Below are 23,160 nucleotides of genomic sequence, written 5' to 3'. Positions count from 1 at the left end.
CCAATATTTCACAAGAGTTACTGTGATGTTGATTGCACTGAGACCTTCTTTTGACAGGTAATTTCTGTCAAATATGTCACAAGTGTTACTGTGATGTTGATTGCACTGAGACCTTCTTTTGACAGGTAATTTCTGTCAAATATGTCACAAGAGTTACTGTGATGTTGATTGCACTGAGACCTTCTTTTGACAGGTAATTTCTGTCAAATATGTCACAAGTGTTACTGTGATGTTGATTGCACTGAGACCTTCTTTTGACAGGTAATTTCTGTCCAGTATGTCACAAGTGTTACTCTGATGATGACTGGGAGTCCAAGATGATCCAGTGCTCTTCATGTGACAGCTGGGTACATGCCAGGTGTGAAGGACTAAATGGTAAACATCATATCTCCAGAAATTTTGACCTACTTCAAATTCATGTATTCCTCACTTTACATAAAATAAAAAGATTTTGATTCCAGTTTTCTTGTTAAGGATTGTAACCAAATTAATGTATCATTGTATGTCACTCTAACATGTGCCCACACCTATCTCCCACTTTCCAGTACTAGGTTCAACACCTATCTCCCATTGGGCATCACATGGTTTATGAAAACTGTAGCTTTTTATTCTCTTTCTGCATATGTAATATAGGAGATATAGCTTTTATAATATTCATCTGTCAGTAGGTCATTTAATAAACATTTTTGTTTCTGAAACCATTCACAGTATCTCTGTGAAACTGCACATATTGAACTAGTGGTCCAGATACAATATTAGCAATTTAAAACAAGAGGTGTTATTGTCTTTAAAAAAAGTTCCTCTTGTTTGCATTAATAGTTTACTTAGAATCATTTTTGACCCAGTAGTTGGAGGAATTTAGCCATTGTCTTTTATTTTTTAAAATAAATTTTACAAAATGTAAACATGTTTAGCTGTTACATTTTTTGCAGTACTTCATGTTTACATTTACTTGGAAGAGTTTATCGTCTGAGATTTTCAAAATTTTGTAAGGGCCAAATCTGTTTTTGCAGTCATAGAACAAATTTTAATCTTGCATGTTTGTTAATTATGTCATTTTATGTTTGCAGATGAAATGTACAACATTCTGTCATACCTTCCTGACGACATTAGCTACATCTGCCAGGTGTGCAAGGGAAATCAGACAAATGAGTTGCCCAACATATTGCAACACGAGTTCTTTGTGCGACTTAAAGATGTCATCCATTCACTAGTTACATCCAAGTGTGCACAACACCTCATTAGGATTGATGAGGTACACATCATTACATGATTATTATTATTCAATTATTACATTATTCAATTATTACATTATTCAATTAATCTGTCATTTTCTGCAAAGTTTATAATATTCATAATTCTACAAGAAAGTGAGAGAACTTACTTAAGACAGCTTCTTAAAACATTTGAACAATCAGCACATAAGTATAAAAAGGAATATTCAAATTCTTGGGGAAGGAAAAGGAGGAGAGACAACAACTACATTTATTTTACAGCATATCATGCTTGATTTATGTGTGTCTCATTGCAGGAATTATAATTGTCATCACCATGTAAAATTGAAAATAAAAACAATAACAATGTCTAGTTGAGAGATATAGTAAGAAGCCATTAGGCTTCATGGGGTTTGGAACTGTAGTTTCAGAAACTGTACTAGAGGTAATTAAAGTTGATGTGTACTAAACACTTTTTAGTTGAACATAATGCTTTCCTTGTGTGCATTAGTCTCGCATGACACTTCTGAACTTTAAATGCATATTTGCTAAGTCGGCAATAGAGTACATGAAATTTCATAAATAATATTGCCTTACACCTTAATGAAAATTGGTCTAACTTATGAAAAAAATACAGACTTCCTTACTGAAGTCTTGTTGGCAGGTCTGCCCTGGGAAGGATACCTGTCATACATGGACAGTAGAATTTGGAGCCTTACCCTTGCATATTCATGCATACCAGACCACATCTGTTACCCAGGCAAGGTCAAGATATTTGAAATTCTTGTTGACATTTTCAGTTAAAATGGATTTATTTTCATAAGTCTTGTCCTTTTGATGTGATAGCTGTCATACTCTGGCAGTAGTCTGCAGCTACTACCTTACATACTCATGCACTTATACTGTTGGGGTCCAGAGTGGCCGAGTGGTCTAAAGCGCTCTCCGTTACGGATCACTGCCATCTCACCTATGTCTGCGTGGGACCGAGTCTCGGATTCGGACAATGTGGGTATGTGAGAAAGTTTGTCAGTAGCTTTTCGAGGGTCGGTGGTTCTTTCCAGGGATTTCCCGGGTTCTTCCTCCACCATTAATACTGGCCGCCATGTATAGCCTATTGTGTGCTGAAAAATGGCGTTAAACCCTACAACAACAACAACAACAACAACACTTATACTGTCCCTTTGATCTGCAGGTAAGGTCAAGGTCAAAATTCATTGGAAATTGAAAACAATTGTGTCTCTAATGGCAGCGCATGAAGCAGGACACAATTCCTTGGAATTTCATGGGTTTCTTTTTTCTTCCGGGAAGCGTAGTGTCCAAAATGAGGCCCCCATTCTTAATGTAAAATGGGCCAAGATTTCACAGTAAAATATTAGAAAGTAATGCAAAACTCTGTCTAAATTTAATTTAAATTTTTCTGTGCGCGTTTTGCCAACATGATGAGACCAGGTCCCATTTCTAATTTCCCTGGGGAAAAAAATCACTGATGTTGGGTTCAACCAATGAATTTGAACAGGAGAATAATCCTTTTTACTCTTTATTGGAATTCTTGGTAATGGTAGGTATAGTTTTGAATAAGAAGGGCAGAGAATTGTTGATCTGAATGTGATTATTGAATTTATTTTATAAATTTTTCCCTTCATAGTATTGGTTGGACTAAATGTATATGATAGAGTCCTATGTGAAAATGCCAGTCAGACTGAGTGGTGGGGCTAGGGTTGAGATGGAATTGGGTTATTGGCTTTTGCATTGTAAACATTGTTCATTATAATTTTTTAATGTTGTACCTAATTTTATTTTGGTTGTTGTAAGACATGTATCATTTTCTGTTGGCCACCATAGTTGTGGCTTCATTATTGTATAGTGAAGTTTTTACAAGTTAAATATATGAGGAATTGGACAAGTGTAAATGAGACAACAGGCCATGTATTTACAAAACTCTGCTTGATAATGAGAGAATAAATTCACCTGCTACTAATTTCTTAATGAGAATGCTTTTCATTAAATGTATCTTATATGAAATGTTTCACAAATTTAATCTTAATCAAAGAAGCAATATTTGAGTATTCATTGAGAAGTTTTGTGAATATGGGGCCAGGTTTTATGGAACATTTGAAGTGTTTTATATGTTGCATATAGTCTTTTTATTAATTGCATGTGAAAATGTATGTAAAAATACGTATAGACTATGAAGTATCATTTTCATAAAGTTTTTCATGTTACTGTGCCAAGTAATATCTTTTATTCCTTTTATTGTAGAAAAAAGAAGAAAATGTACAGGATAAGAAATCCCCTCAAAACACCCACTCAAGTGCTGGAAACACAACTTCAGAAGATTGTGATGATGGACCTGAAGAAAATAACTCTTCTGTAATGGATACAGACACTTTCAATAGTGATAACAAAATCTCGCAGAATCTCTTGGAGGAAACAAATATGGAAAACACAGATGTCTGTGATTCAGATGTGTCATCTTCATTAGAAAAGGTTGTGACCTCTAGTGAGCTGTCATGTGATCAAACAGTATTACCTAAGGAAAGCACTCTTACACAACCCACATCTGTGGTTTCAAATTCAGAAGTGAATATTTCTGGAACAGAGCCAAGTGATTCAAGTAAATTTGAATGTTGTGAAAAAGAGAAGCTTGACTATATTGAACATGATTCTAAGATTAAATCAGTTTGTATTGACAAGGATGTAAAAGGTGAAGAAAAGGAGATTAAATTTGTTGGTAAACAGCAAGGTGAGAACAATTCAAAGGATCTAGATGTCTCAGGTGTTAATTTTGAATTGTGTGACGTTACGAGTGATACAATATCCAGCTGTGATAAAACTGAATTATCAGGTGATTTAATGTCTGCTGCGATTGTTAATACATATAAATCAGGTTGCAAAGTAAAAAGCTTGGATTTGCAGTCAGTATCAGTTGAAGGAGAACATATATGTAAGGATGTCTCAGTTATTAATAGTGAAAGACTTTATGTTCAAGAAGATATTGTGGCCAAAGTTTCTGATTCGGTATCTGTGATAAGTGTAGCTAGCTGTGAATTTAATTCAGACTCAGTATCAGATCTTAAGCCTTCAGAATTGGATAGTGCACTGTTGCAATCCTTTGACACAGATGCTAACTGTGTACAGAAAGATTTATTAAATCAGGAGTCTCACAAAGCCATGGATGTTGGGGAGCTTTCCTGTGAAGTCAATGACTGTAGTAAATCTGAGAAGTCTGTAGATATTGCTTGCACAATAAAATCTGAGCAGACTGAAAATGTAGGTATAATTGCGACTTTTGAGTCAAAACAGCTGCAGCTATTAGACTCCTCACAAGAAAAACCCATTATTGAGGATCAGACTGTAAGAAAAAATGAGAAGTCGGAAGAAAATAATCCTATCCCTGAAGAATGGGGAAAGGAATCTGAAAATATTCTTAATTCTAAGGCACGAGATTGTAAAAGTGAGTTAATTAATATGGAATATGCTTCAGGTGGGCATCAATCAGGAATTGCAAAAGTGGAAGAGTCTAAACAAATTGTGAATTCAAATTCAGAAACAGAATTAAAATCTGTGACTGATTTAGAAGAATCAAATGTTAAAGTTTCCAATGAATCTTCAAAAATGTCAGTAGAAAAAGATGTTCTTAACAGCCAGTCAGAATCTGTTCATGCCTTGAACACGCAGTCAGCATCACTAAAGTCAGAATCAGCATCACATAGTAGCCAGTCCGATTGCAGTCGACCTAAATCTGTTCAGGTTCGCTTTAGCCTTGAGGATCCTGTACATATTACAAAGAAGTACCCAAAAGACCTGAGTCAAATCAAGATCAAATTGGAGGAGAGGAAGTATTCTACTGTGGTATGTTTATCTGTAATATTTTGATTGTACACTGCCTTGAGTTGGCTAGAGTTCGTTAGATACTGCAGGGTTTGAAACTACAGTAGCATAATTTACCATGACAGTTTTTTATATATATAGCAAAAACCTTGTATTAGACCATTCAGTGTATGCTGCTTTTAAAAAAGTATTTGGCTAACTTTCATGAGGATAAAGCTATCATAAATGTACATTGACATAGTAAGCAGGATCCCATCATGTGTATACACAAATTAGAAGAGTTGTCTTCATTTTCCATATTGGGTACATGCTGAAACAAGGTCCACACTATGTGTATGCACATAGCACAGGAGTTACTGCCAGTTTCCATTTTGGAAACTGACATGTTAAACAATGTCCCACTATATGTATGTGCACATACACATGGGTTAGCTCCCTTTTTTTACATGTTGGGGACTGACACAAGAAACAAGGTTCAAACTTTGAATATGTACACATGCACAAGAGTTAGCTTCTTTTTTCCATGTTTCCATGCTATCTGGTTACAGGGTATATTTCTCGGTTCCAGTGTGGTTGTACTGAATAAAGCACATGTAATATCAGTTTTTGGGATTGATTTTAACCCAAAAGTTAGGTGGTTACCAGACATAAGGCATGCATGGTGATAAAAAATGGGATAGTGCTTATTAGGGCACATGTAGTTACAAGTCAGATATGGTACATTGCTTTAGGTGATTCCTTTGAAATTAATGATGGAGAAAAAAATCTGAAGAAAAACAATCCTTAAAAAAGAAATGCTATTGAGCTTATGTACAAATAATGTATAGAATGCAAGGATTGTTTTTGATGCAGAGTTCTGTAAGATTTTGTCAGTATTTTATGTCTTCTATTTTTTTTTTTCTTTTACTCCTTACTGATGAGAGGCAACCAGCGGTTGGTTGGAATCAGATGAGTGAATTTTATTCATTGCTGGCCTTGGGATACAGCTTCATTTATCTTTCAAGTAATCGACAGGTGCTTCATTTATCTTTTGAGTAATCAACCAGCAGACTGTTGTTGGACATGATAATCCCAGTAAGTCTGGTAAAGTGTTTAGTTATCTGCCTTGTGTTACTGCCTTGTATTAGTAAAGTGCAGGTTCTTAGTAGGAGAAAGTAATCTCATCATAGGATGACACTTTATCTATCAGTTTTGATGACAAATTTCATGTACATCATTGCCTTTTTAATCTTTGTTATACGATAATCCTGTTACAGTTTTGTGTGTTTAATTGCCCGCGGTTTTGCAAGATACGTGTTGTGGAAATTTCCTAATTTAGGCTGCAATTTAAACTTGCATTCATCTTTGCTATTTCAGGAGGAATTTAGCGAAGATATTGTAAGAGTCATCATGACGGCACTCTCAAATCCAGAGGAGCAAAAGCAAGCTCGGAAAAAGGCCATTAACTCTGTCAGATCCATATTTATCAAGGTATGTCATCTTAAAATATACTTTTGAGTCAGAAGAATTTGGATAGATTGTTATAATACTTGGCAACATGTTCACTTAGTTGTATGGAACCCCCATGGCCATGACATAAATAGTTGAAAGGCCAAAGCTGATTTTGTTAGAGTGTTTTGATAAGTTGTTGAGAGTTATCTTTTCATGGATTAATTGTTATCAAAATGATTGAAACAGCAGCAGTTGTTGTCATGGCAATCACGCTACCCAAAACTGATGATGTCATATTGTCAACGGGATGTATCAACAGATTTTGTAAAGAAAGATATATGGGTTAAAAATGTATAGATTTGATTTCTTCCTACCCCCAGTCCACATAATTCTGTTTCCAGTTGACTGCAATACAGAGCACTAAAGGAGAGTAGCTTGTTTACCATATTCAACAGTGTCCTCTGCATTGGTTCATTATAATTGATACATGATCGTCATGTATAAATATCAGCAACCTGCAGTTTTCTGTGAGCTGTAACCATGGTGATGGCACATGATCAGGAACACAACAGTATAGTGATTGTGATTGTATTGTGATGATATCATAAAAAGTGGAGATATAAGTTTGATAATGTCACCACTGTTCATTTGACCATCCATCTGGCTTGCCCTTTTAATTAATAATGTTTTTAAAGTGTAACAGTTAATGCTTCTTTAGATTAGTGTCATCAGAGCTTACAGATGAATAAGGTCAGTTGATTTTTAGTTGATGAAGCCAGTGGACCCTATTGGTTGTCATATTTTTCAGCTGTTTGTCTCGGTGAAAAATTTGGTTTCTGTAAGATAACTTTTTACAGGGAATTAATGGATTTTAACTGAATTTTGTATACTGCTTTAAATTGATTTGACTTTTAAAAGGTTCTCTTCTAATCTTTCAGTGGCATTGTAACACTTGCTTACCCTTAAAATTTGACTGAAAGGCTTACTGAAATAACCCTTAAATTATGGACTTAAGAATAATGGTAAAAATTAAAAAAATACAATTTTAGTATTCAAACCTGGAAACTGATTTGTCCTTGTTTGATTCAGATCCAGGTTTTATATTCATTTCAGTGGAGTTGCTCAAGGAACCAGCCTAACTTTTACAGAAATACCTAAGATGCTTTAAACTGCTTATTTTTTTGATCATGCAAAGTGCTGGAACTTCTAGGATTTTCTAAGCATTGTGTATGAAAGGGAATATTCCGATTTTTTGTGGAAAAGGCAGGAATTGCAAGAATTTCATTTATTGGACATCATATATTCATTTGTGTATATCTCATGGTGAGAAAGATGATTGTTATCAACAGTTGAAATTAAAGAAACAAAACAATCCTTTAGATTATTTTTGAAGTAGAAAGATATTGCAAAAAGCCTTTAACTACATGGGGTTTAAAGCTGCAGTTTCTCAAACTGTGCTGGAGGTAATTAATGTCCAAGTATACTTTACAAGTTTTTTCCTTGAACATAATGTTGGCCTTCATTACAGTAGTCTAAGTTCAAACTTCTGAATTTGTTTAATGCATGTTTCCGCATCATCAGTAGCAGTACATGAAATTTCATTACAGTTTACTGAAAATTGGTTTAATTTATTTGACTTCCTTACTGAGAAGGTCTTGCTAGGGTTGGTAGGTCAGCATTATTTGGATGAGTTGTGACCTCAATTTGACTGGTTTTCCAACTTTCGTTTCCACCTTCACCCAGTATTATTACAGGAGTTATGGCCGCTGATCTCCAGTCCTTCTGACTTCGATTTCTGCAGAAAAACATTATAAAGGTTTGTTGGATTTCAGCCAAATTAAACTAGTTAGATTTCCAACATTCCACACCATTTAAAGGAGTTATAACCCCTGATTAAGGTCCGTCCATTTAGTATGTACGCATGGAGAGGGGTAACCCAAATACATACACTTGCCTATGGGGGGGGTCTACCGATAATTTATGTACACATAGGTAACAGGGTGGGTTGGGGGTGAAACCTCTAACAATTTGTCTAATATGTAACCTGTTTGACTGGAATCAGTAGGCGTTTGAATTTTAATGGACACTAGACAGACTGTTTAAAGTTATGCAGCTTAAGTTTTTGATGCAACCAGACATTCAGCATCGGTGGACTATCTGTTTTATTAAACACATTAATATTATTAATCCTTTTTGGTTTTTGCGTAGATTAAACTAGGCCATTCTGCAGAATTGTTGGGGTATCGGGGGGGGGGGGGTGTCATGCATACATACACAGGTGGGGTGTGTGTAAAAAAGTGTGCATGTGTACAGGGAGGGGCGGGAGGGTTCAAGCTTTGCTATACTAAATGGATGACCCCTCATCTGACTTCTTGACTAGCTTCTATAGCAAAACATTACCAATCATTGTTAGATTTGTCACATTTCTCATGCAGTTTTATATGGTTGAAACATGCGAATGACTTATTTATGGCATACAGTGAGGTTTATGGGAGTACAGGCCCTTAATTGTATATCCTGCTAACTTTGGTTTCTGCATTGTAGCTTTACTAAATAATGCTGTATTTCAGTAAAATTTGTCACAGTTTTATCTTGCTAAAGCTTTGAATGAGTTGGATTTGTTCCATATCCTATTTTTATAGGAGTTAAAGCCACAGAATTTGTTTCAAAACACAAGTTGCTCTATTTAAAACCCACTTGAGCAAATTGTAGTGAGCAGATCCCTTTGCAATGTATCCATTGCTGATAGCCCTAATTTATCAGGGGACAAAACTCATCTAAGGATTTGACACTCTGTGTCTAATGGTAATGTTAATTAGTCAAGGTTCAGGGTGTCATTTACTCAGTTATCAATTGGTTCAAATTTTTCCATGTTCTTAGAAGGTTTGACTTCAGTTTTCAATCCCTAGGGTTCTTAGTGGAGTCAGGTAAGTGGGTCAGATAAAAAGCCACAGGTTGACAAAGACGCATCTTCTGTCTCTCTGGATAGGTTGGCAGTAGTGTTTGTACTAGAGTTTACTAAGGAACATAACACATCCTTTGAAATCATGAGGTCAGGATCAGAATAGTCAGATATTAAATGGGAATATCTCATGTTCGTGGATAGGTTGTCATTTCAAGAATGAAAGCTTTTTTTTGTATCTGCATTATCTCCCTTTTGAATTTGTAAATTACATTGAATATATTGTTTTCATAACTGGTTCAGACAATAAAATCAAATTTTGACCTAATATAGCTGTCTTATTTTTATCTAAATATAATATTGTTAATATACATTTTATCATTATTAGCAAATGGAACGCTGTTTCCCATGGTACAATGTGAAGACAAGCAAATTGTGGGACATCAACCAGTCATGGCCTGAGTAAGTGAAATGATACTACTAAATCGGTCTTCATGTACAGAAACTAATGTGGTGTATGTTTAGTCCCACAATGCATGAACAGTATAAAGTCATCATCATCATCATCATCATCATCATCAAGGCATTATATATATTAGGGGGGTTCTCGGGTGGCTGAATGGTCTAAGGCAATCACTTACATCTCCCCTATATCTGCATTGGTTTGAATCTTAGGCTTGACCAGTCACCTGAAAATCCACAAGCAGTGTTTATTGTCAGTTGTTTATTTGGTTATTACAACAGACCAATAAATTTTAATTATTTGGAAGATAATGAGATGGATCATTCTTTAAAGTTGGCTTGTCAGAGATTGTCTAGATGTATGTCGGTGATTTCAAGGTGAAAACTGGATGGCTTGGAAGCAGAAGCAGGCATGTGAGTGGACACAGCATTCCCTAGAATAAAAGCAAAGAGTGAATTCATTAACATTGGAATATTTCAGTGAGGGAAATGGTTTTACCTTGGTTTCTTACAGGATATGATAATACAGTCTTATGATGAATGGAATTTTAAGTGGAAATTTATTGTATATTACAAAATGATCAGAATTAAGTAATTCTCAGTTCAGGTGTTGGCTGTTTAATGTTTCATTCTAAAGTGTATTACCTAAACGCCATTCTTGTTCTTAAAAATCTTTCCATTTCCATAACCCATATCTTTATGTCCATTTTATCGTTATTATATATATATTGACTTATTGACACATGACTTTAAGGTGCAAACAAAAATAACCAAAGGATGGAAGTTATATACTTGTAAAATAAATATCCTATACTTCATTCTGTATTTTTTTACTTGTGATATTTTGTTGTCATATTTGGGGCAAGCTCAAAGTCAGGGTCTTTTTCTGCTCAGCTTTCCCTGACTTTTATAAAGTTTGTAAAGCCCTGAATAATAATGTCAGTGTACCCATGGAAGGCAGTATTTTTGGGAATAAATATGCCAAGGTGTGACTACCAAAAGAATTAATGTGAAAATGGCATACAAATTCTAGACAGTGTCTATGAGTGACTTCTTCCTTCACACTTGAAGCACCTTCCCTTGGTCCCAAGTATGTTTTACTGGAACAGTTCTAAAGTAAGTTAAGATTTAATTGAAGTTGAAGTTGGCAAGTTGCTTCAAGCACAAAGCTTATCTATTCATTTTTTTAAAGATTGTTAATTGTATAAAGAAAATGCCCTTTTTGAAATAACATTGACTTGTCCAATTTTGATATCATGTTAAAGGACAACTACTTTAAGTGAGCAATTTTCTATAAGTAATGTCCAGCTCTGTGTATGTCATGGGGACATTCCATAGGTCCAGATGAGTGAAAAGCCCAGATTGATTTTTGTTTATTCATTAATCTGTGTTTTATGAAACTTAACTTCTTTTTTTAAGATGTAACAAATCGTTGATACAATTTGTTGATGCCAGTCTTGGACTTTCCAGTAATATGAAAGTTTTGGCTATTTTATCATCCTGACATTTCATGCAACCATACAGACACCATGAGACTGTTACAGGTATTATGTTAGGATGTTGTCCATCCTTCTGTCTGTACCAGTTTCATTTCTACACAGTAATTCAGTTAATCCAATATCTACAGTTACCAAACTTTATAGATAGCTTGCACCTGTGGTGAGGAAGAACTGTGTTTAAAAGGTAAAATATCAAAGCGTGACTAAAAGAAGAAAATGGCTTTACACAATAGCTCCAGTTGTCCACCATGTTCAGTTTTCCAAATTTTGTAAGAAAGAAACCTATCGATTTTGGTGTGAAAAGGACAAAGATCAGGGTCACTTTAAAAGATCAAAAATGTTTCTGCAAAATAACCCGTGTCCTATAAATGGTACAGTTGCCAAACTGTGGATGGCTTGTAATTGTGGTAAGGAAGAATCCTATTATCTTTTGGGTCTAAAGGTATAGTTGAGGTATCAGTGACTGAAAGAAGAAAAAAGTTACTGCACAGTAGCATTAGTTTTGTATCACAGATTTGGACCAGACATTCTGGATAGTTTGAACTTGGTTTAAGGAAGAAAACTATTAATTTTGAGGTCAAAAGTTATCACCGTGATTAAAAAATAAATGTTTCTGCGCACATACATTGTCTGTACTTGAGATTAATCAATATGTAGTTAATGCAGTTCATTTCTCAACCTTTTGACCATGGTTTCAAAGTCACACATTTTATAGCAATGCTTGGTTGCATACTCAAAATTCATGCCATAGCCTTCCTGTTTGTATTAAATGACATTTTTTTAAATAACATTTTCAGCCGAATGTTGCCAGATGCCACAATACCCCCGTGCATTGACCATACCTATGCACAGTGGCTTGAGAGGGAGGAGCCTCCAGTTTCCCCTCAACCCTCACCATTCAAGAGGATATCTGGTACTCCCATGAAGAAGCTTTCCCCTAAAGGTAAGAAAAAGTCCTTTGACAAGTGGAGTTTGTGTGTGTATGCGTATAGTGATATGGTCGACTGTTAAGTTATGTAATTTGAGTGAGTAATGTCAGCCCACTTGGGTGGCTTGTTTGTTTTTTTAAATTAAGTCTTGGGGTTTTTTTTCTTTATTGCAAATGGGGCATATTGAATTTTTCCTGCAATGGACCATTTGTGTTTTACAAATGTAATTATTTTATAGCTATATAGAAATCGTACTGTAAATAACAGTGTTTATCTGTAGGTTTACAGTATATTTTATATAATATTTTATGTTCACATAATATTGTTTTGTCAAGGAATGTGATATCTTCTTTCAAATATTCAGCTAGGGCCCCGAGTGGCCGAGTGGTCTAACACACTCTCAGTTACAGATCACTGCCATATCACCTCTGTCTGCGTGAGTTCGAGTCTCGGATTCGGCTAATGTGGGTATGTGAGAATGTTTGCCAGTTGCTTCTCGTGGGTCGGTGGTTCTTTCTGGGGTTTTCCTGGGTTCTTCCTCCACCATTAATACTGGCTGCCATGTATAGCCTATCGTGTGCTGAAAAATGGCGTTAAACAACAACAACAAATATTCAACTGGAAATGTAATAGTTTTATGGCATTGTTACAGTATTGATAGAATCTGTTTAGTTCCAGTTCTGTTCATGTTCAGCTGATGCAGATTTTGTCTATAAATCTTAAATAATAAAAGGTGCTGAATTTAGCAGTTTCGCACCGAAATGGCCGATTCAGATTTTGATGTAAGATGGGGGCAGCTTTGATCTTCATGGTAGTGCTGCCATCTTATGTGTAGTGGGAGTCACGAGAAATAAAATTATTGCAGATTTGCACTAGACTGCTTTGATTAGAGAGGTAATATTTGCATCTTAATAGCTATGGTTCTACCTGTTGATGTTAACCTTTTACAGTTTGCTACATTATTGTATAGGGAAGTGATGTACATTGTAACCAAAATGAATGCTTTCACTGAGTTGTTAAAAGCTAGTTATTTCTATATAACATATTGTATCTTTAATATATAGGGGATAGATTCAACAAATGGTGTGTGGGGTGATATATTCATCAACTTAACTAAATTTTAATAAGTTTACAGAAGATTGCAGTATATTCATTGTTAGTTATGGACAAGTTTTTCTTCCAAAGAGTTCATTTCATCATTGTGTATTGGTAAGTCATGGAAGAATTGTTTCAGCCTTATGCACAGAAAAAAACATTTTAAGTCACCTTGTATAATTTCCTTATTGGAGGAGCAAAACGATAATCCTTATTTAAGACAGAAATATAATTATTTAGAAGAAAATGTGAAAGTTTCAATTAGTTAGAAACATAAAGATTGTTATCTCTATTAGAAACATTGTTCAAATTTGCAAAAGATCTCATGTTTCTGAGAATGACCACATGTATATTTCTTGCATATCATTTGTGGTTTCTCTTTTGGTTGCTGGATATGACTGGTTTGTTGCTGTTGGGTCTGGGTCATCAAGCTTCCCTTCTCACTTCATTGCATTTAACTATGTTGTACTGTGTATTTTAATATTTGCATTTTCATCCTACAGCCCTCTTAGAATCAGAAGAAGGTATTGAGAACTCATCCTTGGATATGTCTGTTGAAGCAGGAGAAGATGTGCGCAGATGCATCCTGTGTTCGATGTTTGGAGACCAAGACCATAATGTAAGTTTTTCTTTGTGCTAGCACTTTGGTCATAGATACTGTTTTTGTCACTGCCATCAGAAAGTAAGTGGACCATAGGTATGTCTTGGGGCTCAAATTTTTCCTTTGTACTGAATATTAATTTTATTTGAAATACAGTTTTATTATATCCCCATCTTAAAATGGGTATTATATATTAGCTTTTGTTGTCCTCCAATTAACATGTGTCAGGTCCATAACTTTGTAACATTATGAGAGATTTTCATGAAACTTTGTTCAAATATACGTCATGACTAAGACAGGATGTTGCGTACCCAAACCATGCCCCCTGTCTCAAGGTCGAGGTACAAGGAAGGACATCTATTGTTTAAAAATCTTAATATTTTAATGGTGCCTGCTACATATTTTAACATTGACTTGTCTATTCAGTCCCTGCCCTGAAGGTCAAGATCACAGCAAGGGATAATTCATGTCAGTGGCCAGTTTCCTTAATCAGTACTTCGCTTTCAAATCTCTAAAGATGTTTTAATGAAGCTTTACCCAGCTCCACACCTTTCCATGCAATAGTCTATCTCCTAGCTCAGAGGTCAAGGTCATTATTAGTGGAAACAATTCACGAGGCTGGCATTACTCTTATTTTGCAATAGTTTCATTGGCAGGGAAGGAGGTATGAGTTGATTAGACTAAGATGTTGCTACATCTGTGTATGCAAACACTTTGACCAGTTATGTTGCAGATGAAAATATTTATCAGAGATTTGCACTGTGAGTTTCGAAGACTGGTGCTTGAACCCTGTTTTTCCAAGATACACATTGCTGGTTCATAGCCCCACTATGTGTCTTTTCATTAGAGTTATGTCCAGATTTATGGGGCTGTTCTATAATTAAAAGTGTTAGGAGGATTGGAATTTACTTTTTCAGTGACTCCATCCTATACTTCAAGTATAGTATAGTTTTTATCTTTGTCTATTATTTACATGCCTTACTTATCTTTTTTACTTTTATATTTACATATGTATGGATGGATGGACAGACAGACGGATGGCACCTCAGCATAATAGTGACTATCATATCAACTAAAGGTGTTATCTTCTATCTTTTACATTCATACATACAGAAAACTTGCAGACTCCATCACCTATCCAGTTTAAATTAGATTGGTCAACATAATAACTTACAACAGTGTGAGTTAAAACCACCCATGTTGAATTAGAAATAAACTGCATTTGATTGTGGAGACTTTTAAGGCAAGGCCTTAATCCAGTTTTCACATTGTGAAAACAAGAAAACTGCCAACTGTTGGAATTAAGAGACAAAAGGAGGTCATTAAGACCAAATATGGCTTGGTCATTGAATGTGCCATTCACAGTACGCTTCAGATAATTGACCAGTTGAAATCCTTAATTAGATAACTATGTAATACAAATTTGAACATATGAACTTATTCTTCATCTTTTTTTTCTTTTTCATATTAGGATGCTGGGCGCCTCCTTTATGCGGGTCAGGATGACTGGATCCATATTAACTGTGCACTGTGGTCAGCAGAGGTATATGAGGACAGCAATGGATCACTGCAGAATGTCCAGGAGGCATACAGTAGGGGCAAGATGCTGGTAGGTAGTTCTCAAAGGTGTTTTGGATGTATCTTTTGTTGATTTCAGTACTCTAAAGCCTGCTTTAGGTAAGGTCTTGATATGAGGACACCTTTTCATAATAGACACTGTTTATGGATTCAGATTTTTTCTTCTCTTTTAAAAGGGCACCAGCTTATAAAAGACACATTTTTTGATTCCCAGAATGCTCGTCATAGATAGATTTCACTGTTTTTCATTGAGAGTCTTTCAAGATTAGCTTTAAAAATCATTAGATAATTCATCTGCATCTATAGACCAGAAGAGTTAATGGGATGGTCAGTTTTCTATCCATTTATTATTGCTATTCATCCTGAACTACTTCGAGGATTGCCATAAACCTTTACACATTCATCCCATGCTCTATCTAGTTGGTCCTGGATAAAAAGGGTGCTTCTCACATATCCAATATGGCCACAATATTAGTCATCTTGAAAATATTATTATTGCCGCTCCTCCTGAATGGATGTTAATATTGGCATGGGTTTCTACTAAAAGATGTCTTATGATGTCTAGGTGATCTTAAATGAAAATGTTGTCAATCTAAAATTAAAAATGTTCACAACAATAGTCATCTTGAAAATCTTGTTATTGCTACTAATCATGAGGTGATGGTCATATCAACATCGCGATTTTACAAAAGTAATTCTTAAGATATTTATTTGGTCCTGAATAAAAATGGAGTCACTGTGACTAACATCTTGAAAATTTTGTTCTAGCTCCTCCTTAATTAATTGTCTTGTCAACATGAAGTTTTCGCTAAAAGACTCCTTATGATGTCTTCTTGCTAGTTCTAAACGATAATGTCATTGAGCTGGGATCTAATATGGCTGCCACATTGGCCATCTTTGAAAGTTTTATGATCGTTCTACCTTCTACATCAGTGGTCATATCAAAATGGGATTTTCACTGAAAAAAAAAACCTTTTTATGATGTCTACTTGGTTCCAAATGAAGTAAAAAAGTAGTGCTGATCTGAAGTTCAATATGGCCACCACTTCAGCCATCAAGGAATCTTTGTTTTGGCTACTTTCCTAAACAGAATGTCATATTGAGATAGGTTTTCACCAAAAGACTTTGGTGTCTGCTTGGTGCTGAACTGGGGTCTAATATGACTGCCACAGTGTCCAGTTTTAAAATCTTGTTTCGACTACCTCTTCAGAATGAATGGCTATATCATCATGGTGTTTTCATTAAATGACTTCTTATAATGCTATGTTGATCATCAAGATGTCCAAAATGACTGTCTGGTGGCCATCTTGAAAATCTTGTTTTTGCTGCTTGTTTTAACATGGGTTTTCACCAAGAGACTTCTTATTATACCTAGTTGGTCCTACATGAAAATGGTGTCATTTGTACATCCAATTTTAGAACACGATTTTGGAAAATCCCCTGCTTGTGAGCTTCTGCAATTATTGATGGCAATTTGTTTGAAGCCTCTGTTGTACATGGGAAGAAGCTGAACTTGAAACAAGGTCTATGTGTACTTTACAGACTTTTTAGTTTAAAATAATCTCAGTTTCAGATTGCACTTCTGAACTGATTATATTAATTTTTTCCAAGTCAACAATAGCAATACGTGATATTTTGTTATAACTTACTGGAAATTGATCAATATTTACTGCATTACTGAGAAGACTTGTTAGGGATGGCATGTATGCAGTGTATTTTTTATGGATAAAATTATATATGCTGATGGTTTTCTTTCAGAAATGTGACTTGTGTCAGAAGTCGGGAGCAACCGTGGGCTGTAATACTCGAGGATGTCCAGCCAATTATCATTTCATGTGTGCCAGGGGAGACAACTGTGTCTTCCAAGAGGACAAGAAAGTCTTCTGCAAGTTTCATCAAGACAGAGTGGATGGAGATGTAAGTTTCAGGAAGATTTTATTGCATGTGTTACCTGATGTTTTATTCCATTGTGACATCTTGATGCTCCTTGTGACATACCTTCGAAGCCATGGATCATCTCTGTACTACATTGACTCTTAGCAAATGTAACTAGCCAGAACTGCATCTAATACTTTGCAGTCTGATTGGATGCAGCTGATTCCATTAGATTACTTATTACATTACACTTATTACATTTACTATGACATTACACTTGTTACATTTACTATGACATTACACTTATTACATTTACTATGACATTACACTTGTTACATTTACTATGACATTACACTTATTACATTTACTATGACATTACAATTATTACATTTACTATGACATTACACTTATTACATTTACTATGACATTACAATTATTACATTTACTATGACATTACACTTATTACATTTACTATGACATTACACTTGTTACATTTACTATGACATTACAATTATTACATTTACTATGACAATACACTTGTTAGATTTACTATGACATTACACTTGTTAGATTTACTATGACATTACACTTATTACATTTACTATGACATTACACTTGTTAGATTTACTATGACATTACACTTATTACATTTTCTATGACATTACACTTGTTAGATTTACTATGACATTACAATTATTACATTTACTATGACATTACACTTATTACATTTACTATGACATTACACTTATTACATTTACTATGACATTACACTTGTTACATTTACTATGACATTACACTTGTTACATTTACTATGACATTACACTTATTACATTTACTATGACATTACACTTATTACATTTACTATGACATTACACTTGTTACATTTACTATGACATTACACTTGTTACATTTACTTTGATGTTAGTTGGAATTAGTAGACACACGTTGCATGTAAGCTACATTGGTTTAAACCTCTGACACAAGTTTTTTGCTCAACTGGAAGATTGCCACTCATGAGATTAGAGTGAGCTGTGTGTGCATTGCATTAAAACTGAGTTTTAGTAGAAGCTGTTGGCTGACTTAAAGAGTCAGCCATACTTTTTTCTCTCAGAGATTTAGCTTTGCAGAGGCAAACCTTGAATCTGGTAGGTCCTGTGGCTGCAGCCCAGATGACCAACAGACCCATTTAAAACAATCAGTGCAGCCTGTCGGCTTTTCTTGATTCTCCAGTGAAATATTTTACATAAGGCTATTTCAATAATGATCTTCTTAACCATATGTAAGGCTGTGTTGCTTAAGTAATTAGGAGAACAGGTTATCATTCACATGCAAAATCCAGCCATTTTTCCCATGAAGGATACCTGAGGTAGAGATCAGATGATCCCTCCTTCTATTACCTTTTCTTTTAACATAATGTGATTGGGGAATGTATTTGAAGGAGAAAGCAAATTTTAAGGTTATTTTGTATTTCTCTGAGAATACTTACCCTGTCACATTTCTTATAAACACTCCATTCTGCTCTGCCATATGATATCTTTGTTAGTATATCGCTCAGCTAAACAAAAACAGTGACACCTGATGGTGACATGGGAAGGTAGTGGGCAAGAGTTATTGTCCTTTGTCTATATGAGATGGACAAGAAAATACCATTTTTGCCTTTAGTAGGGCTGGATTAGTGAGGTAGCAGGCTAATATTCCTAACATAATGTCATTGGTAAGTATTCACAGCGAAACATAATTTACTTAAAAATTTGGTTTTGATTATACTGACATTACCAGCAGACAAATGTTGACTGCAGTGTTGAGTGATATCAGACCCACTTGTGTCTATTGTTTAAAAAATGTCCTGCAAGGAGAAAATAACATTGTTTCTGAGGGCTTTGGCAAGTTTTAGTAGTGTTATTTTAGTAAAAATTGAGGCCTACACTAATCTAATACATTAGAAAGATATTTTATGATTACTTCTGCCATCATCACTACACATTATTATTATACACAACATGTTAACACTACGCTCATAAGCGATACACTCGTTATTTTTACACACATTAACACTTGCTCCATAACATTACATATTAGCACTATACATTATCATTATATGCATTAACACTACACTCGTTAATATTACACTTATTAGTACTACACTTGTTAGTCCCGGATTCGGCCAATGTGGCTATGTGAGAAAGCTTGCCAGTAGCTTCTCAGGGGTCGGTGGTTCTTTCCAAGGTTTTCCCGGGTTCTTCCTCCACCATTAATACTGGCCGCCGTGTATAGCCTATCGTGTGCTGAAAAATGGCATTAAACCACACAACAACAACAACAACAACTACACTTATTAACATTATATTCATTAACACTACACATAAAATGATCAAAGTTTTAGATAATATATCTTTAATCTCATTCTGTAACAAGGAGATAACTTTGTTTGGACTAAGTTATGAGCTGAAAATTTATGGTCCTCCTCCTGGCTGACCCAGAATATATTTATTATATATTTATTTTGTAATCATTAACTTTTTATGATGCTGCTAATTTTTACAGTTTTATAATCTAGTCCTACTCTAATGAATAAGCACATCAGCATTCACAAGTGGTATTATTCAAGTTTATTTCATCCTGTTCAATGCCGTCAGGTACAAAAAACATAAAAATAACCCCCACTCTTAATACATGATTAATGTGATAGTAATGTTTAGGCCAGGAATGGATACTAGACATAGATCAATGGGTATTCCCATATATCCTCTACATGTAAAATTCATTTCTACTGAATTTGTTCATACTGTCTGATTTGCTCAGTTGAGACTTATTTTTATGAATTATTGGATGGTAACTAGCTATCATACATCATGAACCATTTTAATCTTTCCATGACTTGTTATAACATGACTGCTGAGTTGTATATAACCCGTGATATTGTGAGCACGCCTATGAACATGACAACATGTTTGTGTCTAAAGTGGGGCTCTGGTTGGCTAATTTAAAGCACTCACCTTTACAAATAACTGGCAAATCTAACCACTGTCTGAGTGAGTTTGAGTCTTGGCTCAACCAACTTGGGTATATGAAAAAGCTTGCCAGTAGCTTTCTAGGGGTCAGTGGTTCTTTCCATTGTCTTACTGGGTCCTTTTAGTTGTGCTGGCTGCGATGTAGAGCCTACCATGTTCTGAATAATAGCATTAAATGTACAAACCAAGATCTTTATATAAAAAAACCCAAGAAATACATGTGACAAAATAATTCTTCAAGTACATTGACATTTTTACATGAAGCCAACCAAGAAATGCAATCCGTTTTAAACTTAACTGAGTATCACACTATAATGTTACAATGAAATCACTGTATATTGGGAAGAAATAAAATTGTACTCTTTGCACAGGTCATGGTTAGACCCAGCATCATCTTTTTGGACCCAATTTAGTGCCTGATTGCCATTGTGAGTCAGTAGTGATCAGTAATTTTTTTCTTGGGATGTTTTTTAGACAAAAACTAAGGTGCAGGTTACTCAGGAATGAAGAGACTTTGGTAAAACTGCTTTAGTACTATGTTTTAATTAATATTTTTATTAATAGCAGTCAAGGTGCCTACATGACTTTGTTGATGTATACATGAGGGTTGAGAACCTTGTTGTAAGTGGTAGAAAATTACAATGCTAATGCTTTGAGATGTAAAGTGAAAGGTCTTATAGGAGAAATGAAGTTCCTATGCCAAGAGTTGAAGACCAAAATCCATGCTCTGGAATAATCTGTAGATTTTGGTGCAACTGTAATTAGTGTTAATAGACTGAATACTTAGTAGAACTTCCTTATTTGACTCTAATATGAAGAATGTTTTTATGTTTGTGTAATAGAATAAAATATGCTTCCTTATGGATTTTAGAACACTCATTATCTGGCTATCTTTGATATGAAAGGTAACAATCAAGATTGGAAATCTTTTATTTAAGACTAACGTTTTGATTGATTGTTGTATGACTATTAAATGGCACACACCTTGGAAGTATGAAAATTTGGTGTTTTAATTCAATTTGAATACTTTCGTTATCAGGTCAGCTCAACTCTATGCTGTACCTGTCACAGCTCCTTAAAAACTCCTTGAAGATAACTTTGTGGGATCCTGCACACATGCATACACACACCCACACAGAACAAGGTTTTCAACAAGTAGACATAAACAAATAGGGCAAGTTAGTAGGATCACATGTTCAGCACCTGTCACTGACATTATAATTAGGTTATGGAAGATTGCACTGACTAGTGGCACACTGTATGACTGCTAGTTGCCAGTTAGCATGACAGAACATAATTTGTCACAGTTCAGACAGTAAGTGGCAACCGGGTCAATCAGGCATTAGAACCGAAATCCACAGTAATTTCTAGTATTTACTTTGTTCCTGGCATGTAGTAGTCCACATTTATAGAGTTTGATTGTTCTTGATTAAAAGTACATTATCTCTTTTGGGCCTATTTTCAGCTAGTAGAAGATAACAATTTTGCTGTGCTGAGGCGAGTTTATGTTAGTCAAGAAAATATTCGCTACACCAAAAAACCATGGTCAAGGGGGCTTAACCCTGCTGAGATCAACATCATTATTGGTGAGTTTTACATTTATTTTCTCATTTTACATTTGAATAGCTAATGCTATTCATAGAAGAAAATTCTTATGATACAGATTATCTTTAAAATCATATTATACTTTTAGGAAAGTGCTCCAATTTCCAAAGTGGTCAGATTTTGCCCAAAGCATTTTTTTGAAAAATTTGATTATTGGTTTAGCTGAGAAGAGTTCCACTTTGTAATTTTGTTCTAGATGTTGGTCTCATTTTACTTTAGTCTATACCCATTATTTACCGGTGTTCTTTTGAATAATAATGATGAGAAGACTGAATAACAGTAACAAAATGAAAGTTCTTGCAAAACTTTGCAACAAGTGTAGATCACTGGGTTTTGTTTTATGTTATAAGGGAAGTAACTCAAATTTAATTATCAGTTTATACTTTACAGTAGTTACCTCACTTGGGTAGTGTTCCACTAATAGTAATAGTAATACTTGTTGATGACCCATAAGTACAGCTTTAGAGATTGAACGTTTTAGTCACTTTGTGTGTGTAAGTGTGTGTGTGTGTGTGTGTGTGTGTATATATATATATATATATATATATATATATATATATATATATATATATATATATATATATATATATATATATCCTTTCATTTTGTGATAGGTTCCTCCACCATTGAATGTCTTGGTCGATTGACTCCACTTTCAGACCAGAGAAACTACCTCATTCCTGTTGATTTTATGTAAGTACACACTGAGATATCCAGACTTATCCCAAGCTGGATAAGTCTTTATTATCCTAGGTGTGGATGAGTTCACATACTGCCTATATGTAAAGTACTTGAAGTTTTTGAAGTTTTCTGTGGAAATTGAGTGAATATATATATAGTTGTGTGTGTGTGTGTATATATATATATATATATATATATATATATATATATATATATATATATATATATAGTTACATTCAGATATGGAGCATATTATATTATGTTGTCCAACTGTGATGAGTTTATATTTGTAAAATAGCCTGAGTTCACCGCCAGTAGTTACTATACTTTGGATTCGTTACACTTGTGGTAAGAAAGAAGCCTATTTATTTTGGGGTCAGAAGGTCAGGGTCATTGTCACTATGAGAGGAAAGGTAAATCTGGAACAATAAGATCAATTCTGCATC

At 34.8% G+C, this 23,160-nt stretch overlaps 1 protein-coding gene across 1 annotated transcript in view; it reads left to right on the top strand.

The window, feature by feature from the left end:
- Positions 1-23,160, top strand: part of LOC149793345 (uncharacterized) — a 117,169-nt gene that overhangs the window by 48,159 nt on the left and 45,850 nt on the right. The window contains exons 14-24 of the mRNA XM_089968985.1: positions 262-375; positions 1,071-1,255; positions 3,474-5,066; positions 6,402-6,515; positions 9,767-9,840; positions 12,137-12,282; positions 13,867-13,982; positions 15,436-15,573; positions 17,301-17,459; positions 21,894-22,014; positions 22,648-22,726. Coding sequence (XP_089825111.1) covers positions 262-375; positions 1,071-1,255; positions 3,474-5,066; positions 6,402-6,515; positions 9,767-9,840; positions 12,137-12,282; positions 13,867-13,982; positions 15,436-15,573; positions 17,301-17,459; positions 21,894-22,014; positions 22,648-22,726 — 2,839 coding nt within the window. The remainder of the gene's footprint in view (positions 1-261; positions 376-1,070; positions 1,256-3,473; positions 5,067-6,401; positions 6,516-9,766; positions 9,841-12,136; positions 12,283-13,866; positions 13,983-15,435; positions 15,574-17,300; positions 17,460-21,893; positions 22,015-22,647; positions 22,727-23,160) is intronic.

This window comes from Sinohyriopsis cumingii, chromosome 8 (genome assembly GCF_028554795.1).
Source record: "Sinohyriopsis cumingii isolate HCF-2022 chromosome 8, ASM2855479v2, whole genome shotgun sequence".
Lineage (NCBI taxonomy): Eukaryota > Metazoa > Mollusca > Bivalvia > Unionida > Unionidae > Sinohyriopsis > Sinohyriopsis cumingii.
The sequence above is the reverse complement of the archived record's forward strand: the minus strand, read 5'-3'. Positions and strand labels throughout refer to the sequence as shown.